The sequence below is a fragment of the Taudactylus pleione genome, unplaced genomic scaffold (genome assembly GCF_031769625.1).
Source record: "Taudactylus pleione unplaced genomic scaffold, aTauple2 ptg000114l, whole genome shotgun sequence".
In the NCBI taxonomy this organism is placed as follows: domain Eukaryota; kingdom Metazoa; phylum Chordata; class Amphibia; order Anura; family Myobatrachidae; genus Taudactylus; species Taudactylus pleione.
Genome location: NW_028284516.1, coordinates 4961753 through 4980097, shown reverse-complemented (window position 1 = coordinate 4980097; position 18345 = coordinate 4961753). Strand labels below are relative to the sequence as shown.

Here is an 18345-nt window from a genome sequence, read left to right as displayed (position 1 = left end):
AATTCATTACAATTGTACTGACAGCGAGCAGTATATACAGACTTGCTATAATATTTAATCAAAGTTCACCCAGTGTAGGAGTAGTACCTGCACCCATACAATACCAGAATTTCATTTCAGCCATCCAGATTGGACAGATAATTGTATAGTGTATGTCCAGCATAAGTAATATATGGCTTATATTGATTGCTTCCATCTGTTTCCCCAAGGCCTTTATACCAGGTGGAGTAGTTTACTTTATGGTGCATACACACGGTCAGATCAGACAACGATATCGTCGGATCGGCCTGCATGTGCTGGATGATCGTTATCAATCATCCAGCACACCACCAATCCCCAAACCACCAACCCCCAAACGACTCGCAATTAACGATCGCAGGTCCCTTTAGTAACCTGGTCGATATCAACCAGGTTGGACTGCATGCACGGGCGATGGTAGTTATCAACCATCCATGCCCGCGCATCGTCCGTCGTTTGGGGGTTGGAAGGGGCCAAAAAAGAGAGCTATGGTAAGAACTTACCCTTGTTATCTCTCTTTCTTCTAACTCCATAGGGTCCACAGGGTTGACCTTGGGGTATAGGTTGGGAACCAAATCCGGGCACCATGCAGTTAAAGCTTTCAGCTCCCAGGATGCACTGGGTCTACTCTCCCTAAAACCCTGCCCCCAAGCCAGAGGCACCTCAGTTTGTAAGTAGCCAAAGGCCGGAGGAGGAAAGAAAGAGTAGACTGGAACACACAAGATCATACTCACAGAGAAGGAGACGGGAAACCGGTGACCAGTAACACAGCCCATATGAAGCCAGGTGCGTCAGGGCGGGTGCCCTGTGGACCTTATGGACTTCGAAGAAAAAGATAACAAGGGTAAGTTCTTACCATATCTAATTTTCTTCAGGGTCCATAGGGGGTCCACAGGGTTGACCTTGGGGATGTCCCAAAGCAGTCCTTGTAATGGTGAGAATGCTCCTGTACTGAGAGGAGAAACTGTCGCCCAGAGGAAGCATCCTGAGAGGCAAAGGAATCCAATGCATAGAACCTTAGAAAGGTCTGGACAGAAGACCACGTGGCCACCTTGCAAGGCTGAACAGCCAAGACGCCACAGCGAGCCGCCCACGAGGGGTCCACAGCCCGAGTAGCATAAGCATCAACAGAAAGGCCTTCCTAGGTTGAGTCATACAAAGCCATCTAGCCAATGTTTGTCTGATTTCCGAAAGGAACTGGAACGAACCACGTAAATCCTGAGAGGCCGGACAACAGTCAATGAGGCCACACCAGTTGAGAGGACTGGTGACTGAAATGTTGGTACCAAAAGTTCCAAAATAATATGGAACTTAATAACCACTTTAGGAAGAAACACAGGGCGAGTGCACCTCACAACCCTGTCTTGGTGAAATATCCAGAAGAGGGAGCCACGTGAGAATGCTCCTAATTCCGACACTCTTGGCAAATGTAAACGCCATAAGAAAGACTCAGCTGTAGACCACGTAAGGGCTATCAAAGCTAGTGGTTCAAATGGAGGCCCCAGGAGGGCACAAAGAACCACTACCAAATCTCAAGGTGCCCCTAGGGGGGATAAAGGGAGGCAGAATCCATAAAACACCCTAAAGGAGGGACTGGATACCCGGGAGTGGAGCAATTCCACATCCTAATCATACTGAGTGCAGAAACCTGAACTATTTGGGAGGCCAGGCGTAGGGCTAGATCCAAGCCAGCTGGAAGGAATGCCAGAACTTCTGGAAATCCTAAACACCTGAGGATCATAGCTACAGGTATGATACCATAAGAATTATGTATGCCACATTCTGTGGCACATCCCAGCAAAGGCCAGCTTACGCGCTCTACACATCCCGATGATGACAGAGCCATAGAATCCTTAGGATCACAGTAGAGACGCAGTCAAAGACAAATGATCCAGGTCCAGGGAAAGGCAGGTCCGGATATTGAGGCAGCAGGAATGGAGAGTTGATGGAGAGACTCCGAAAATCTAAGTACCAGTGACGTCTGGATTAATCTGGAGCCACCAGCCAGTACCTCCGTCTCAATTGAACTTCAGAAGAACTCGAGGAAGATGGGAGACCGGAGGAAACAGGTACACAAATTGGAAGGTCCACTTCACTGACAACGCGTCACCGAAGGTTACTTCGGTATCTCTAGTACTGGACCCAAACACCGGCAATGAGTGATAGTCAGGAGTCCTTGAGGACGACCTCTGGGAGGCCCCCTCTGCTCACTAGGAGTTGAAACCTCTCTTGGAGAAGACACCAGTCCCCTGGATGTACATCGTGACGGCAGAGGAAGTCCGCTTCCCGATGGAGAACTCCTGGAATGCACACTGCAAAGATGGCCGGGAGGAGACCCATGGTCTATGTCAGAATGTGTGACATTCCGGTCATTGCTGCCCAACTCCAAGTGTCTCGTAGATATAATTCATTGTTGTGACATCGTCAGACTGAACCTTTACAGACTTACCGTGAGGTATGTGTTAGACCAGAGTGAGGGCCCTAAGACAACTGGAAGTTCCAATAAGTAGATTGGCAGGGTTGAATTGACAGACATCCAACTGCCCCGAAAGGAGTGCAGACCGGTCACTGGCATCCGTTGTAAGGATTACCCAGTTCGGGATCCAAAAAGGGGCGACCCCTGGTTAGATGAGATAGCCATAGCCACCCAAATAGAGACAGACGCACCTCCGGAGACAGCATCATCGTCTGAACATTTCTCTGATGGAGAAACCCGTTCCACCTGGAGAGGATCAGTTTCTTTTTTTTTGCAAAGGCCTGGAATGGAACTGAGCATATTCCACCCTTTCCGAAGAACCCGCATTACTGAGTGTAATGACACTCGTCGACTGTGGAGACATCCGCGCACTCGTAGTTGAAGAGTGGAGATCTTGTCTGACGTCAGAAGGATTCTTTGATTCTGAGAATCCAGCAGGGCTGCTAGATGAATCAAACCCTGTGAGGGATTCAGGGAGGACTTTTTCCCAGTTGATTAACCATTCGTGCTTGTGAAGGAAAGCAATGGTTAACTGGAAATGGCTTTGTAGTACCTTGGTGATCCTGCTAAGAGCAGGAGGCAATTCAGGCACAGGATCAGTCGGATACCCCGAACAGGTGGGCTGTCATAAAAGCCATAAATCTGGTAAACCCTGGTGGGGCTGTGGACAGTCCAAAGCGCACAGACTGAAAATTGTAAGTGTTGCTGAGGCACAGCAAACCTGAGATAATGCTGATGAGAGGGCTCTATAGGTACGCGTCCTGCATATCCAGCGATACCATAAAGTCCCAGGTTCCATAGCTCGAATGATGGATCGTAGAGGTTGCCTCCTGAACCTAGGCACCTTTAGGAATGGTTCATGGATTTGAGATAGAGGATAGGCCAATGAGGACCATTCGGCCTCTGAACCAGAAAGTAGAATAACCAGTCCCCCGCTGAGAAAGTGAGGCTGGCTGGCTTACCGAAAGAACTGTATAGCTTTCTGGAATTGTAAGGCCTTGTTCGGGTCTGAAGGGCCTTGTAGCAAAACATTTGGGGAGGCCGTCTGAGCAATTAGAGGGCGTACCCGTGAGAGACCCCATCTCTTACCCAGGCATCCATGGTGACTTGACACCAGCACTGGGCGAACTGAGAAAGTCAGTATCTCACTCTGGGATCCCCCAGATGAAGGCCTGTCTCGTCAGGTTTTAGAAGCAGGGTTTCCGGAGTTTCAGGTCTGCTTGGTTCCGGGTATGGCGCCCCTCGTGGAAGCAGACAGCCTAGGAAAGGACTGGCCTTTAGGCTTTCCTTGAGGACAAAAAGGACTTAACAGATGTAGTCCGAGGTCTTGTAGTGGAAGTAGCTGAAGGCGTAATTGTGCGATACTGCCAACATTGCTATAATCTCGTCAAGGTCAGGGCCAAACAAGATCTCCCCATTATAGGGTAATTTAAGGCCTATCTTGGACTCCACTCTGTCTTCCAGGAGCGCAGCCATAGGGTAAGCGGGTAGACACAGTCGCGGCCGAAACCCTGGAGGTTAGGAGACTGGCATCCAATGTTGTTACTCCCACATAGGAAACTGCAACTTGAATGTAAGCAGCAAAAGACATCTGATCCCCAGAAACTTTTGGGGAAAAAAGGTCCACAAATTCATCAGCCCAGCTCTCAATAGCATTAGCCAACTCTATAGCCATGGTTGGACGGGCAGCAGTTCCTGAAAGAGAGTATATTGATTTCAGGCAAAGCTACCACCTACTTATTCCTAGAATCCGTCAGGGCAGGGATGGGAGGTGTAGTAGTGCTCTTAATCAAACGAGTAACACAATAATCCACCACAGGAGGTGATTCCTATTACTTGCAATGACCCTCAGGGAATGGGTAACAAGAGGCCCAACGCTTTTGTGATACCTTTTATCTGGCGATTGCCAGATCTCCGCCATGTGATCCACCCGCTGGTCAGAGAGGGTGAAAACAGCAAAACCTTAAAGCTTAAACTGAGGGTGATGTGATTTAGGTGCAGGCTCAACATCCTCTATAACCAGGATGGACTTGACCGCCCATACCAAAGCAAGGATATTATCCATTTCTCCCTAGGCTGACGATCTGCATTAGACAGCAGTGCAGACTAAGGAGACACCACAGGGCGTTTATTGGTTTTCCTAGAAACTACATCCACCCAGGGTGGCATTTGTGGTAATCCCTGCCAGAGAAATGACAGATTGTGGTGGTACCTGAGGGCATTGCATGTACTGTGAAAACCCTGGTAGGGTGCGACAGTCTGTGTCACAGGGGTAAACTGCAAGATACCCTGAGAGGGAAGGGTAGCATGTTGAGGAAACCCCAAGTGGGGTACAACTATGGGGGCCGCCAGGTGATCCGCCATGGAGGCCAGGATCTTGAGAAAAACACGCCCAAGGGAGGGGGGTCCTTTAAGGGGCCCGACACCTGATGGCACCATATACATAACCGTTGAGTCAAATCCTCCGTACTCACACCTGCAGCACATGACTTGCATGATAGCAAAAAAATGGGTGCAGTATCGTGCTCTATTTCCTGGTCCAATATATCTGACTAACAATCATTGTGGAAATATTAAGCAGCGCTATATTGGTCCTGACTGGCGCTCGGATTAGCTGCAGGGACCCATTACCAGCGTATGCAACACACAGTTCCATCTAAAATATGGCAACATGCAGCACGCAACAGTATGTGACCAACCTCACAAATATTGACAAATATATTTATGTGAGGACTCAGAACCACCCTAAGTACACCTGTATTAGGGCAGATTGCAAAGAAAAGGGATAGATATACACTAACAGGTGAGAGAATAAAGTACAGACAGTCAGTGCTAGCATAAGTCACATACAATTCAGACATATATAAATACATTACATATAATAAACTGCAAATGGCACTACATTCAACTGCCCAGATTCAGTGTCTGGGAAGGCTATAGTGCTGTGTACACTGACCCAATAGGTGAGGTACGCAGGGGGACTGGACCAGCTGCCATCCTAGGAGATCTGCTGCTTCACCATAGAGATAAAATGGCCGCCTGGAGACCTCAGAGGAAGAGAGGCCCATGGAGGAAGCAGCTCAGGGCTGAGCTGGGGGGAGGAGCCGCTGAACAGGGAAGGCTGCCTTCCCTGGCCGGCTATTAACCCCCGGGACGCCGGCTTCCCGCTGCCAAACTGTAAGTCCCTGGTGGTCTAGTGTACACGCGGAGTATGGGGGGAGGCCCGCTGCCACTGCCAGCGCCTCTGGTCTGTCCCGGGAGACCGGAAGCAAAGACTGCATATACCCGCAGGTCACCGCAAGTGGTGACCCGCGATCTTACCTGTTCCCCGGCGATCCAGCAGCAGTCCTGGGTGCCCGCAGAGTCCGGCTAGCACAGACTCTGGGGTCCCGCAGCGATCCCCAGATCTGTACTGGCATCGCGGCGCCGGCGGGGTGGAGGAGCGGCAGCTTGGACGTCCAATGCTGCCGCTCTGACGAGTTCTAAAAATAAAATTAAATTAAAACTCATAAAATTAAGCTTAGGGGCTGCTAATCAGCCCTCCTGCGATAACAGTGACTGACTCCGGCCGGGCACCAACTTAAACTGAGTTGCCTCTGGCTTGGGAGCGGGGTTATAGGGAGAGTGGACCCAGTGCATTCTTTGAGCTGAAAGCTTTAAATGCGTAGTACCAAGATTTGGTTCCCAAACTATAACCCAAGTTCAACCCTGTGGACCACCTATGGACCCTGAAGAAATGGACAATATGAACGATATGATAGATATCGTTATCGTTCATAGTGTCCTGCAAAGTCTTACCGTGTGTATGCAGCTTTAGTCCTGATTTGGATACGATATGACACAGCTCAACTCAACACTATTGATACAATTGTACAGAGCAATTCTGTGTCATATTCAAAGACACAGAAAATAAAGACAGGAGATGAAGCAGAGCATTGAATAAAAGTTCCAGAAAGGCATGTGCAAAAGCAATAAATCATCACTGGCTAGTGGAAAACCCCTTTTATAATAAAATTAATACAGAAAAGTTGTTTAATCAACATATAAATAAATAATAATAATCAAAGGGTGAAAAATTATTTATTTCAGTGAAAAAAAAAATATATAAAAAATACTTCAAAAATGTTTTTTGTATAATAACCTTTATTAGTATTTTTAAAAGATACAAGAGAATCATAAAGAAGCTAACAGTAATGTATATATAACATACAAACAGGTAACATAAATTAGGAAATACAATTATTGTGCTCTGGCGTCCTGATAAAACCGCCAAGTTACCTCATTTGTTTTCTGCTAACCAGACTACATTTTGGCTAAATTGAGTAAAACAATCACGCACAGTAAAATTTGCCAAAGCGCTAAGGTTCTTGTACAGAACACAATGCGACTCCACTTATATGCATTATACAATGTAAAATAGGCGGTTTACAAAGTTACACCCCGGTTTTCTAAGGTTCAAGTCACAGGCAATACTGCATACGTTTTGTTGCTATTGGCCAGAATATATTTAAAGTCTGCCTGTTACCTATACACAGTGGAGGTCCCAATTTGGTCACCCGATATTCACAAGGCTGCAGCCTATTAATTCTCCACGACTGGCGTCACTGTGGCACAACGTGGTTGACCCCCACCGTGGGTAGGTAAAGGATATACTATATTACCCTCACCAGCTTTAGGTAACAGCCATCAAGGAAAATTTGTGTCAGTACAGAAAAAAAAAAAATTAGATAAAAGGACACTTCCAGCAAACTCGTTAGGAAATCATACAAATTGCGATTGATACATTCTATACATTGGAAACAATGGCTTTTTCACATTGGTAGAAAACGATTAAGATCCTTGAGTAAAGGTCAAGTCACTGGCGCCGCACAGGTAAGCAGTTTGGCTAAAATGAAGCCAGCTTACTGGCGACTGGATTCAAATTAACCTATGGAAGTTCAGCACATGTACAGTGCAGATTGCTGCCCCTCCCTATCTTCAGGGGAAGTACTGACATGCAGCTATTTACCTGACTATTGTAATGATATTATGGAAAAATGTCTCCAGAAATGTACTCGTACTAATTACACATCCTGCAGTGGAAACTACTTTTCTTAGGTAAGTTATGGAAAATGCATGATAAATAAATGGTTATTGCTATACGTAAAGGTACATCTAATTTACAAGGTGTGGCTTATTGAAAAAAAAATAAAAAAATAGTGGCAATATAAAAATCCTTTCAGATCGGTAATGTACAAGGATATTGTGTAATTGCTCAACCAATACTCATCAATATCCAGCCCATCAATCCGCTAGAAATCAGTATATCAGTGGCCAGCTTGGAAACTGTATTCCTGTTATTATAAGTTCAGATCCCAAGATGTTGCCTCCTCTGTTTACGGGTGCACTTTAGGGGGTCAATCCAATTAGGTGCAAAGGTGGCGAATTGCCGTTGGAACGGCATAGAAACGCCAGCAACGGCACAGCAGTTAGCCCCCGACGCAGCACGATCTCACTCCGGACTCGCACACTGCTGCTCACAGCCTATGGGGATGTCCGGAGGTACCGTAAGTGCGTCATACAGCCGTACTTACTCGCCGGCGTGATGATTTCGCACCTAAGTGGAGTGAGCCATAAAACGGCAGATTCAATCAGCCACAAGGAGCAGTTATGTACATTTCCTCTATGGAGTACGAGCAAAAAACAAGCCAGGTTTTCCTGCCCTAATATCCCACGTAGTATTAACTAAATACTACTGTAAGTTGTCATTGAAGAGTTTAAGAATAAATACAGTAATGGCTAAAAGGAGAACAACTCCTAATTTGGGGTTGTTGAATTAGTAATAACAATGATTAGTAAAGCATTAAAGTGGCTACTTGGATAAAAACTGTTGTACTCCCGACTCTTCCAAAAGCTTCACATCATTTTTTCTAAATAGTCTACAAGACAAAATAACTATTTTAATTGGCATTCATGTTTATTTCCTCTTTCAAACTTAAAACAGTTTGCTTTTCATTATGTTAGATATATGGTTTTAGAATTTTAGGAGCGGTCCTGGCTAATGTTAGTCTTTGGAAAGTGCTAGCTCCTCAGAGTATACTATACTATGGCAACCCTTCCAAATGGAAAAAAAAGGGGTACACAAACCTCTGATACACAATTTAACATATCATACTGCGCAGTAAGCTTGCTAATCATTTTCTGGTCACCACAATAAAATTGGCGAGTAAATCGCAATGCACCTTCAATGAAAGCCACTGCAGTATTGTAAAGTATGTAAAACGTGAACAGAAATGTGAAGCCACAGGCTGATAACACTTCTGAATATTCACCTTGTACAGTTGCACAAGACTCACGGAATGGCACAAATAAAAGGTAAAGGAGGGGAAAAAAAAACACGTTTAAAATACAACACACTGGAATTGTTCACCAGTACAGTGGAAAGATGCCTGGACATGTAAACATAGCTTAGATATTCATAGCTTCCAAATCTAGCAGCACAAACAAATCTAAGTTGCATATTATGTAGTGCAATGGTATTCAGCTCATGTACAAATGTCCCGTAATATTGCCCCACCCACCCTTGATGAATATGGATAGCAATCCTGACCTAGGAAGCAGTTGGTGACCTAGGAGTGCCAGCATGACCTTCCAGCTACACTAGACTCTGCTGGCTGGGCATGCTGCAACATGTAGTTCAAAAGCAGCTGGAAAGCAAATGGTTGCCTAACTGAGGTTTAAAGAGGATGTCCACTGCTAGCAGGTTTATGTTTCACCACGTACCCCATTGTCGCCATTTCACATCAAAATTTGTTGCCTAGGCTGTTTCTACAGCTGAGGTACATGTGGAGGTCCCCCTGATTTTCCTGCTAGAGATAGAGCAGGTTTTTTTTTTTCCTTTTTAACTTAAAAAACAAAACAAAAACAAAAACCTGGGATGGACATACTCTTTAAACCGTCCAGGGCTGAAGAGTCCTTCAGTGTACAGTTCTGAGGTAAATCCAGCCATATAATGATTAAAAAAAAGCTTGTATTCAGGATCATTTGCCATAAATCACACGTCATGATGTTACAGTAGCTAAATCTATGCAAAGGTGTGTTCTGGATAGCTGACTTTTATGGCTCCCCAGTAACATGCCCGAATAAGACACACAAAGCCTAAGAGGTAGGCAACTGCCCAAGAAACGTAGGTGGCATGGAACCGCCTGGCGAAGTCTTGCGTGCCGACCTGGGGGAGAACAGAAAGTCAGATGGACTACAGTTGTACTTTGAATGCATTTTACTTTTAGCAAAAGGTTTACATCACATTAAAAAAGAATAAATTAATTTATAAACCAAGGAAGCAGAACGAGCCAACACACAGCACAAGCTGAGATGCAGATGATATAATAAGCCCAAAACGTCAAGGTTTATTGATCATTAAACATCACGTCATGTTATTGAGAAATGGGTTTATCAGATTTATCTTTAGAGGTGGAGACTGATAAAAAAAACCAAAAAACCTAGTCCTTTCATGGTCTGAACCTGTATCAGCTGCCTGTGCCTGCTCATCCGTCCCTGCAAATTGCTTATGAAGGGCAGCAATCAGGTCTCTGGATGTACAAACCACTAACACTTAAGATGGGTACATATTTGGAGACCGCTTGATGGCGCTAATGAATGATATATTGGGTGGTCGGTACACACTGAATGATCCGGTGATCGCCCGATATGTTGTTCACCAGCACCATTGAATTTGCCTGCGCCAGCAGCTGGGCTGCTCAGTCGTCCGTGCACTGACCCCGATGACGGGCAGCGGGGGCATGCATAGTGGGTACACACCAGACAGTGTGCCCAATATGTCGTCCCAATCAGCAGGATCAGACAACATATCGTCTAGTGTGAACCTACGTGCAGCTTTACAATTACGATCCTTGCTGATCAGGCCCTAAGACACCACCGCTGTCCTTCAGTAGAAAAAGATGTGATAACACATAGCAAAAAGTTTTCACTTTTTCCTGCCAATGGTCTTACTGCAAACCAGGAACTCCTTTAAAGCTAATCGTATAGTGTCATATTGGGACCAGTGACTATTTGCTGATATGCCAGAATAATGGCAATAATTGCAAAATTATACTTAAAACAACAAACTCATTAGACAACAATCCTAGCAAAAATAAAAACAAGATTTTTCACCTAATTCACTATTTCTGCTCACGCTAAACCTGTCTGCAAATCTATATATCTAGTATATGTATGGTAGATGGTATTTATCTGAGGCGATGGGATGAGTAGTTGCTTGATAAAAGGTCAGGAGAGCTTGCCTGTGCCTAACCCAGAGGTTCACAAACACGGTCCTCAAGGCACCCCAATGGTTCAGGTTTTAGAGATATCCATGCTTGAGCACAAATTGACTAAGGTACTAATTAAGTCAACCATGGATATCCTAAAAACCTGGACTGTCCGGGTGCCTTGAGGACCATGTTTGGGAACCTCTGGCCTAACCTTTGTTCTGCATCATCTATGGAAAGAATAATTATTGTCTGTTTAGCTTTACTTTAAAAATATTAGAAGAGAAAATAAAAACCTGTGTCCTACAAACAGCACAATATGAGCAGAATTAAGGATGAGAATGTCTAGCACTGACTCCGCTAGTAACCAGTGAAGGAACAGGAGTCCCTATACTGATGCCATCAACTGTAATTATGAATATTGGTTTTGCCCATAAAACTGCCTCCTCTCTACTGTATGTAGATGACTGGGCACAATAGTTCTGTATTGGGGAGTGGATTTTTCCATTTCTAGGAAGGTTACAAAATGGCTATTAACCACTTAACTGACGATTTTTCTGGTAAAACCGGTCAGAAATTGCTGGGTTCGCAGGAGAGTCCGGGGAGCCTGAGGAGATCTGCACATGTGTAGAACACATTTCTCATCCCATATGACCACATCAGTTAAGTGGTTAATATTGGACAGCTATGTCTTTTAGCGGTTGTGGCCCTTTAGAAACCCTATACATTAATAAACTGTGCCAAATGGGAAAAAAAAAATATGCAAAAATAGGCTTAACGCTATCGGAAAAAGGAGAAAAAATCCTGGCGCCCCTCCGTCTATTTGTTTAAACAACCTTTATAGTATTGTTCCAGCAGCAATACCAACATAAGAGGATTGGCAATCCTTAAATCAGGGGTGGGGGAACCTTTTTTCTGCCAAGGGCCATTTTGATATATAATAAACATTATTCGCGGGCCTGGTGCAGGCCACGCCCCCTCCATGTGATGTCACACAGGGCGGGGCCAAAATTGCTGGTGATTACAGCAATGTCTGGAGCATGCTGAGGATACTTCGGGGAGCTGTAAGGGCAGCGGTGTGACCGTCTGAAGTGTCCTAAGGATGCTCCAGGCGGCACTGCTGTATAGATTCTGGCTGCAGTGTGCCATTCTAGGCACCCTGCTATCCAGATGAGGCTAGCAGTAAAAAGCTCAGAGGACCAGACCAAATGATTCCGGGGGCATTATACGGCCCCCTGGCCTGAGGTTCCCCATCCCTGCCTTAAACAAAGAACTAGATGTAAAAGGAATGTGGGAGCACTATGAGCATATAGAGAAAAACAACACGATAGTCTGAAAATATATAAAAAATATATAAACACTTAATAATCTAGCTAAATTCATTTTAAACTCCCAGGAGTGGGTAACAACAACATTATAGATATACAGAACAATGAACAATAGTAACAATGTAAGAGTATAATATGTTAGTCAGCTGCTTCAATCACTTGATATACTGTAATTGTAATGACACTAAATGTAACTTCCAGATGATTACAACAACTAAGAGGAACAATGTATCAGTTCCATTACATATAAGACACCAGTCTGTGTTTAGTAGCGCTGATAGATTAATAAGCACAAAAGCATGAAAAATCTATTAATGACATTAAGCAGACAATCTCTCCTAGAGCTGGTTACTGTGTACACACTGGAGAAGAGTAGATCATCACATACACTGAGCATTCCGGGTAACTGCTCCCAACGGAGTGTACCCAGGTAGTGACTATTGTTTTATCGATGGAAAAGTACAGCTGGCAAACGTGTCAGCAGAAGCATACCGACTCAGAGCTCCGGGCATCTGTTTCCAACGTGTAGGAATCACCAGAGTTCCGCAGGTAGTGAGCCATCTCCTGCTTATGTTGGGTAGCGTCCTGCTGGTGTTAGCGTGAATCAAGTGCACAGACTGCGCTTGTTGTTTGCCAGTGAAGTAGCACGGATGGTGTAATGGTTAGCATTACTACCTCACAGCACTGAGGTCATGGGTTAGATTCCCACATGGCCCTAACTGTTTTGTATATTCTCCCTGTGCTTGGGTGGGTTTCCTCCGAGTGCTGTGAAGTGTCAGTTAAAAACATCCAAAATCAATAGTCACTTCAACGCGTTTCACCACACAGGGGTGGCTTTACCAAGAAGCGGATAGGTCACCCCTCCGTCACGAGCACAGTCTCTGTTGGGAGCAGTTATCCGAAGTTCTCAGTGTCTATATGGTGATCTACTCTTCTCCGGTATGTACACAGTAAACAAGCTCTACGAGGGATCGTCCTGTTTGTTGCCATTAATAGATTTTTGCTGCTGTTGGGCTTATTAATCTAGAAGCACCACTAAACCCAGACTGGTGTCTTATATGTCATGAAATGGAGAAATTGTTCCTCTTTATTATCACTGTAACCATCCAGAAGTTACATTTAGTATCATTACAATGATATAAAGTGATTGAAGCAGCTGAGTAACATATTATATGCTTACATTGTTACTATTGTTCTGTATATATAATTGCTGTTCCCACTCTCGGGAGTTTAAAGTGAATATAAATAAAATGTTTATATATTTGTAATATATATTTTTAGGCTATCGTGATCTCTTTCTCCATATGCTCAGATTGCCATATAGGACTATAGATATTGGATTGTTAGCTCTATGCAGAATAAACTATTTGTCCATAAGGACAGGACTCCTAATGGTGTTGGTAGAGCTACATTGAATATCCTCCACACTTTGCAGGTAATAGATCACATGCTACATCACTTTTTTCTATTAAATGTAATATTGTTTAAACATATACAGTATATACTCCAGAAACGAGACATATAAAAGCAAAAACGCTATTACTTACAGTTAAGCCAACCCCAATAAAAATGCAGATCATCCCCATAGTGATGTAGGCACAGCAACGTCTGCGTGGGAGAGCACTTCCTACAGATGATCTGAAAGATTGGGTGGGGGTAACAATAAAAAAAATATAGTTTTTACATTTGTTAAAACTATCATCTAAACTACATACATTCATTTAATTTAAAGATCAATATGGTCAAATCCCAAATTTGACTCCCAAAAACATAATAAAATGTATAATTGTTTTAAATAGATTTGTACAGTTTAGGTGCATTGCCAAAGAGAAGGATGACCTATAATCCATTTGACTATCTTAACATACTAAATTCTTACTACTTCTGTTCCTTCTATTACAAAACACAAGGGAGTGGCTGCAGATAAGGGGAGTGAATGATGAAGGCAAAGGCATGGCAGAGCCATCAGTAAGAGGGACAGGCCGAGCCATCGGTAAGAGGGACAGGCCGAGCCATCGGTAAGAGGGACCGGCCGAGCCATCGGTAAGAGGGACCGGCCGAGCCATCGGTAAGAGGGACCGGCCGAGCCAATCGGTAAGAGGGACCGGCCGAGCCAATCGGTAAGAGGGACCGGCCGAGCCAATCGGTAAGAGGGACCGGCCGAGCCAATCGGTAAGAGGGACCGGCCGAGCCAATCGGTAAGAGGGACCGGCCGAGCCAATCGGTAAGAGGGACCGGCCGAGCCATCGGTAAGAGGGACAGGCCGAGCCATCGGTAAGAGGGACCGGCCGAGCCATCGGTAAGAGGGACCGGCCGAGCCATCGGTAAGAGGGACCGGCCGAGCCATCGGTAAGAGGGACCGGCCGAGCCATCGGTAAGAGGGACAGGCCGAGCCATCGGTAAGAGGGACAGGCCGAGCCTTCAGTAAGAGGGACAGGCCGAGCCTTCAGTAAGAGGGCATCAGTAAGAGGCATGACAGAGGCATCAGTTAGAGGGACAGGCAATGACATCAGTAAGAGGGACAGGCCGAGACATCAGTAAGAGGGACAGGCCGAGACATCAGTAAGAGGGACAGGCCGAGACATCAGTAAGAGGGACAGGCCGAGACATCAGTAAGAGGGACAGGCCGAGACATCAGTAAGAGGGACAGGCCGAGACATCAGTAAGAGGGACAGGCCGAGACATCAGTAAGAGGGACAGGCCGAGACATCAGTAAGAGGGACAGGCCGAGACATCAGTAAGAGGGACAGGCCGAGACATCAGTAAGAGGGACAGGCCGAGACATCAGTAAGAGGGACAGGCCGAGACATCAGTAAGAGGGACAGGCCGAGACATCAGTAAGAGGGACAGGCCGAGACATCAGTAAGAGGGACAGGCCGAGACATCAGTAAGAGGGACAGGCATGACAGAGGCATCAGTAAGAGGGACAGGCAATGACATCAGTAAGAGGGACAGGCAGAGACATCAGTAAGAGGGACAGGCCGAGACATCAGTAAGAGGGACAGGCCGAGACATCAGTAAGAGGGACAGGCCGAGACATCAGTAAGAGGGACAGGCCGAGACATCAGTAAGAGGGACAGGCACGGCCGAGACATCAGTAAGAGGGACAGGCACGACAGAGGCATCAGTAAGAGGGACAGGCACGACAGAGGCATCAGTAAGAGGGACAGGCATGACAGAGACATCAGTAAGAGGGACAGGTAGAGCCATCAGTAAGAGGGACAGGCATGACAGAGGCATCAGTAAGAGGGACAGGCATGACAGAGGCATCAGTAAGAGGGACAGGCATGACAGAGGCATCAGTAAGAGGGACAGGCATGACAGAGGTATCAGTAAGAGGGACAGGTAGAGCCATCAGTTAGAGGGACAGGCATGACAGACATCAGTAAGAGGGACAGGCATGACAGACATCAGTAAGAGGGACAGGCATGACAGACATCAGTAAGAGGGACAGGCAGAGCCATCAGTAAGAGGGACAGGCAGAGCCATCAGTTAGAGGGACAGGTAGAGCCATCAGTAAGAGGGACAGGCATGACAGACATCAGTAAGAGGGACAGGCATGACAGACATCAGTAAGAGGGACAGGCATGACAGACATCAGTAAGAGGGACAGGCATGACAGACATCAGTTAGAGGGACAGGCATGACAGAGCCATCAGTTAGAGGGACAGGCATGACAGACATCAGTAAGAGGGACTGGCATGACAGACATCAGTAAGAGGGACAGGCAGAGCCATCAGTAAGAGGGACAGGCAGAGCCATCAGTTAGAGGGACAGGCATGGCAGAGGCATCAGTAAGAGGAACAGGCATGGCAGAGGCATCAGTAAGAGGGACAGGCATGGCAGAGCCATCAGTAAGAGGGACAGGCATGGCAGAGCCATCAGTAAGAGGGACAGGCATGGCAGAGCCATCAGTAAGAGGGACAGGCATGGCAGAGCCATCAGTAAGAGGGACAGGCATGGCAGAGCCATCAGTAAGAGGGACAGGCATGGCAGAGCCATCAGTAAGAGGGACAGGCATGGCAGAGCCATCAGTAAGAGGGACAGGCAGAGGGACAGGCATGGCAGAGCCATGGGACAGGCATGGCAGAGGCATGGGACAGGCATGGCAGAGGCATGGGACAGGCAGATGGACAGGCATGGCAGAGCCATCAGTAAGAGGGACAGGCATGGCAGAGCCATCAGTAAGAGGGACAGGCATGACAGAGGCATCAGTAAGAGGGACAGGCATGACAGAGGCATCAGTAAGAGGGACAGGCATGACAGAGGCATCAGTAAGAGGGACAGGCATGACAGAGGCATCAGTAAGAGGGACAGGCATGACAGAGGCATCAGTAAGAGGGACAGGCATGACAGAGGCATCAGTAAGAGGGACAGGCATGACAGAGCCATCAGTTAGGGGGACAGGCATGACAGAGCCATCAGTTAGAGGGACAGGCATGACAGAGCCATCAGTTAGAGGGACAGGCAGAGACATCCGTAAGAGGGACAGGCAGAGACATCCGTAAGAGGGACATGCAGAGACATCCGTAAGAGGGACAGGCAGAGACATCCGTAAGAGGGACAGGCAGAGACATCCGTAAGAGGGACAGGCCGAGCCATCCGTAAGAGGGACAGGCCGAGCCATCAGTAAGAGGGACAGGCATGACAGAGGTATCAGTAAGAGGGACAGGCATGACAGAGGCATCAGTAAGAGGGACAGGCATGACAGAGGTATCCGTAAGAGGGACAGGCATGGCAGAGGCATCCGTAAGATGGACAGGCATGGCAGAGGCATCCGTAAGAGGGACAGGCAGAGGCATCCGTAAGAGGGACAGGCCGAGCCATCAGTAAGAGGGACAGGCCGAGCCATCAGTAAGAGGGACAGGCCGAGCCATCAGTAAGAGGGACAGGCCGAGCCATCCGTAAGAGGGACAGGCCGAGCCATCCGTAAGAGGGACAGGCCGAGCCATCCGTAAGAGGGACAGGCCGAGCCATCCGTTAGAGGGACAGGCCGAGCCATCAGTTAGAGGGACAGGCATGACAGAGGCATCAGTTAGAGGGACAGGCATGACAGAGGCATCAGTTAGAGGGACAGGCATGACAGAGGCATCAGTAAGAGGGACAGGCATGACAGACATCAGTTAGAGGGATAGGCATGACAGAGCCATCAGTTAGAGGGATTGGCATGACAGAGCCATCAGTTAGAGGGACAGACATCAGTAAGAGGGACAGGCATTACAGACATCAGTTAGAGGGATAGGCATGACAGAGCCATCAGTTAGAGGGATAGGCATGACAGAGCCATCAGTTAGAGGGATAGGCATGACAGAGCCATCAGTTAGAGGGATAGGCATGACAGAGCCATCAGTTAGAGGGATAGGCATGACAGAGCCATCAGTTAGAGGGACAGGCATGACAGAGCCATCAGTTAGAGGGACAGGCATGACAGAGGCATCAGTAAGAAGGACAGGCATGACAGAGGCATCAGTAAGAGGGACAGGCATGGCAGAGACATCCGTAAGAGGGACAGGCAGAGACATCCGTAAGAGGGACAGGCAGAGACATCCGTAAGAGGGACAGGCATGACAGAGACATCAGTAAGAAGGACAGGCATGACAGAGGCATCAGTAAGAGGGACAGGCATGGCAGAGACATCCGTAAGAGGGACAGGCAGAGACATCCGTAAGAGGGACAGGCAGAGACATCCGTAAGAGGGACAGGCATGACAGAGACATCAGTAAGAGGGACAGGCATGACAGAGGCATCCGTAAGAGGGACAGGCATGGCAGATTCATCCGTAACAGGGACAGGCCGAGACATCAGTAAGAGGGACAGGCATGACAGAGGTATCAGTAAGAGGGACAGGCATGACAGAGGCATCAGTAAGAGGGACAGGCATGACAGAGGCATCAGTAAGAGGGACAGGCATGGCAGAGGCATCCGTAAGAGGGACAGGCCGAGACATCAGTAAGAGGGACAGGCCGAGCCATCAGTAAGAGGGACAGGCCGAGCCATCAGTAAGAGGGACAGGCCAAGCCATCAGTAAGAGGGACAGGCATGACAGGCATCAGTAAGAGGGATAGGCATGACAGAGCCATCAGTTAGAGGGATAGGCATGACAGAGCCATCAGTTAGAGGGATAGGCACGACAGAGCCATCAGTTAGAGGGATAGGCATGACAGAGCCATCAGTTAGAGGGATAGGCATGACAGAGCCATCAGTAAGAGGGACAGGCATGGCAGAGCCATCAGTAAGAGGGACAGGCATGGCAGAGCCATCAGTAAGAGGGACA

The 18345-nt window shown here is 47.0% G+C and overlaps 1 protein-coding gene across 1 annotated transcript in view; it reads right to left on the bottom strand.

Annotated features, from left to right (window-relative positions):
• Positions 1-6641: 6641 nt before the first annotated feature.
• Positions 6642-18345, bottom strand: part of PIP4P2 (phosphatidylinositol-4,5-bisphosphate 4-phosphatase 2) — a 76489-nt gene continuing 64785 nt past the window's right edge. The window contains exons 6-7 of the mRNA XM_088471509.1: positions 13619-13709; positions 6642-9701 (exon numbers count right to left, since the gene is read on the bottom strand). Of these exons, the coding sequence (XP_088327635.1) occupies positions 9558-9701; positions 13619-13709 (235 nt within the window). The 3' untranslated portion in view covers positions 6642-9557. The remainder of the gene's footprint in view (positions 9702-13618; positions 13710-18345) is intronic.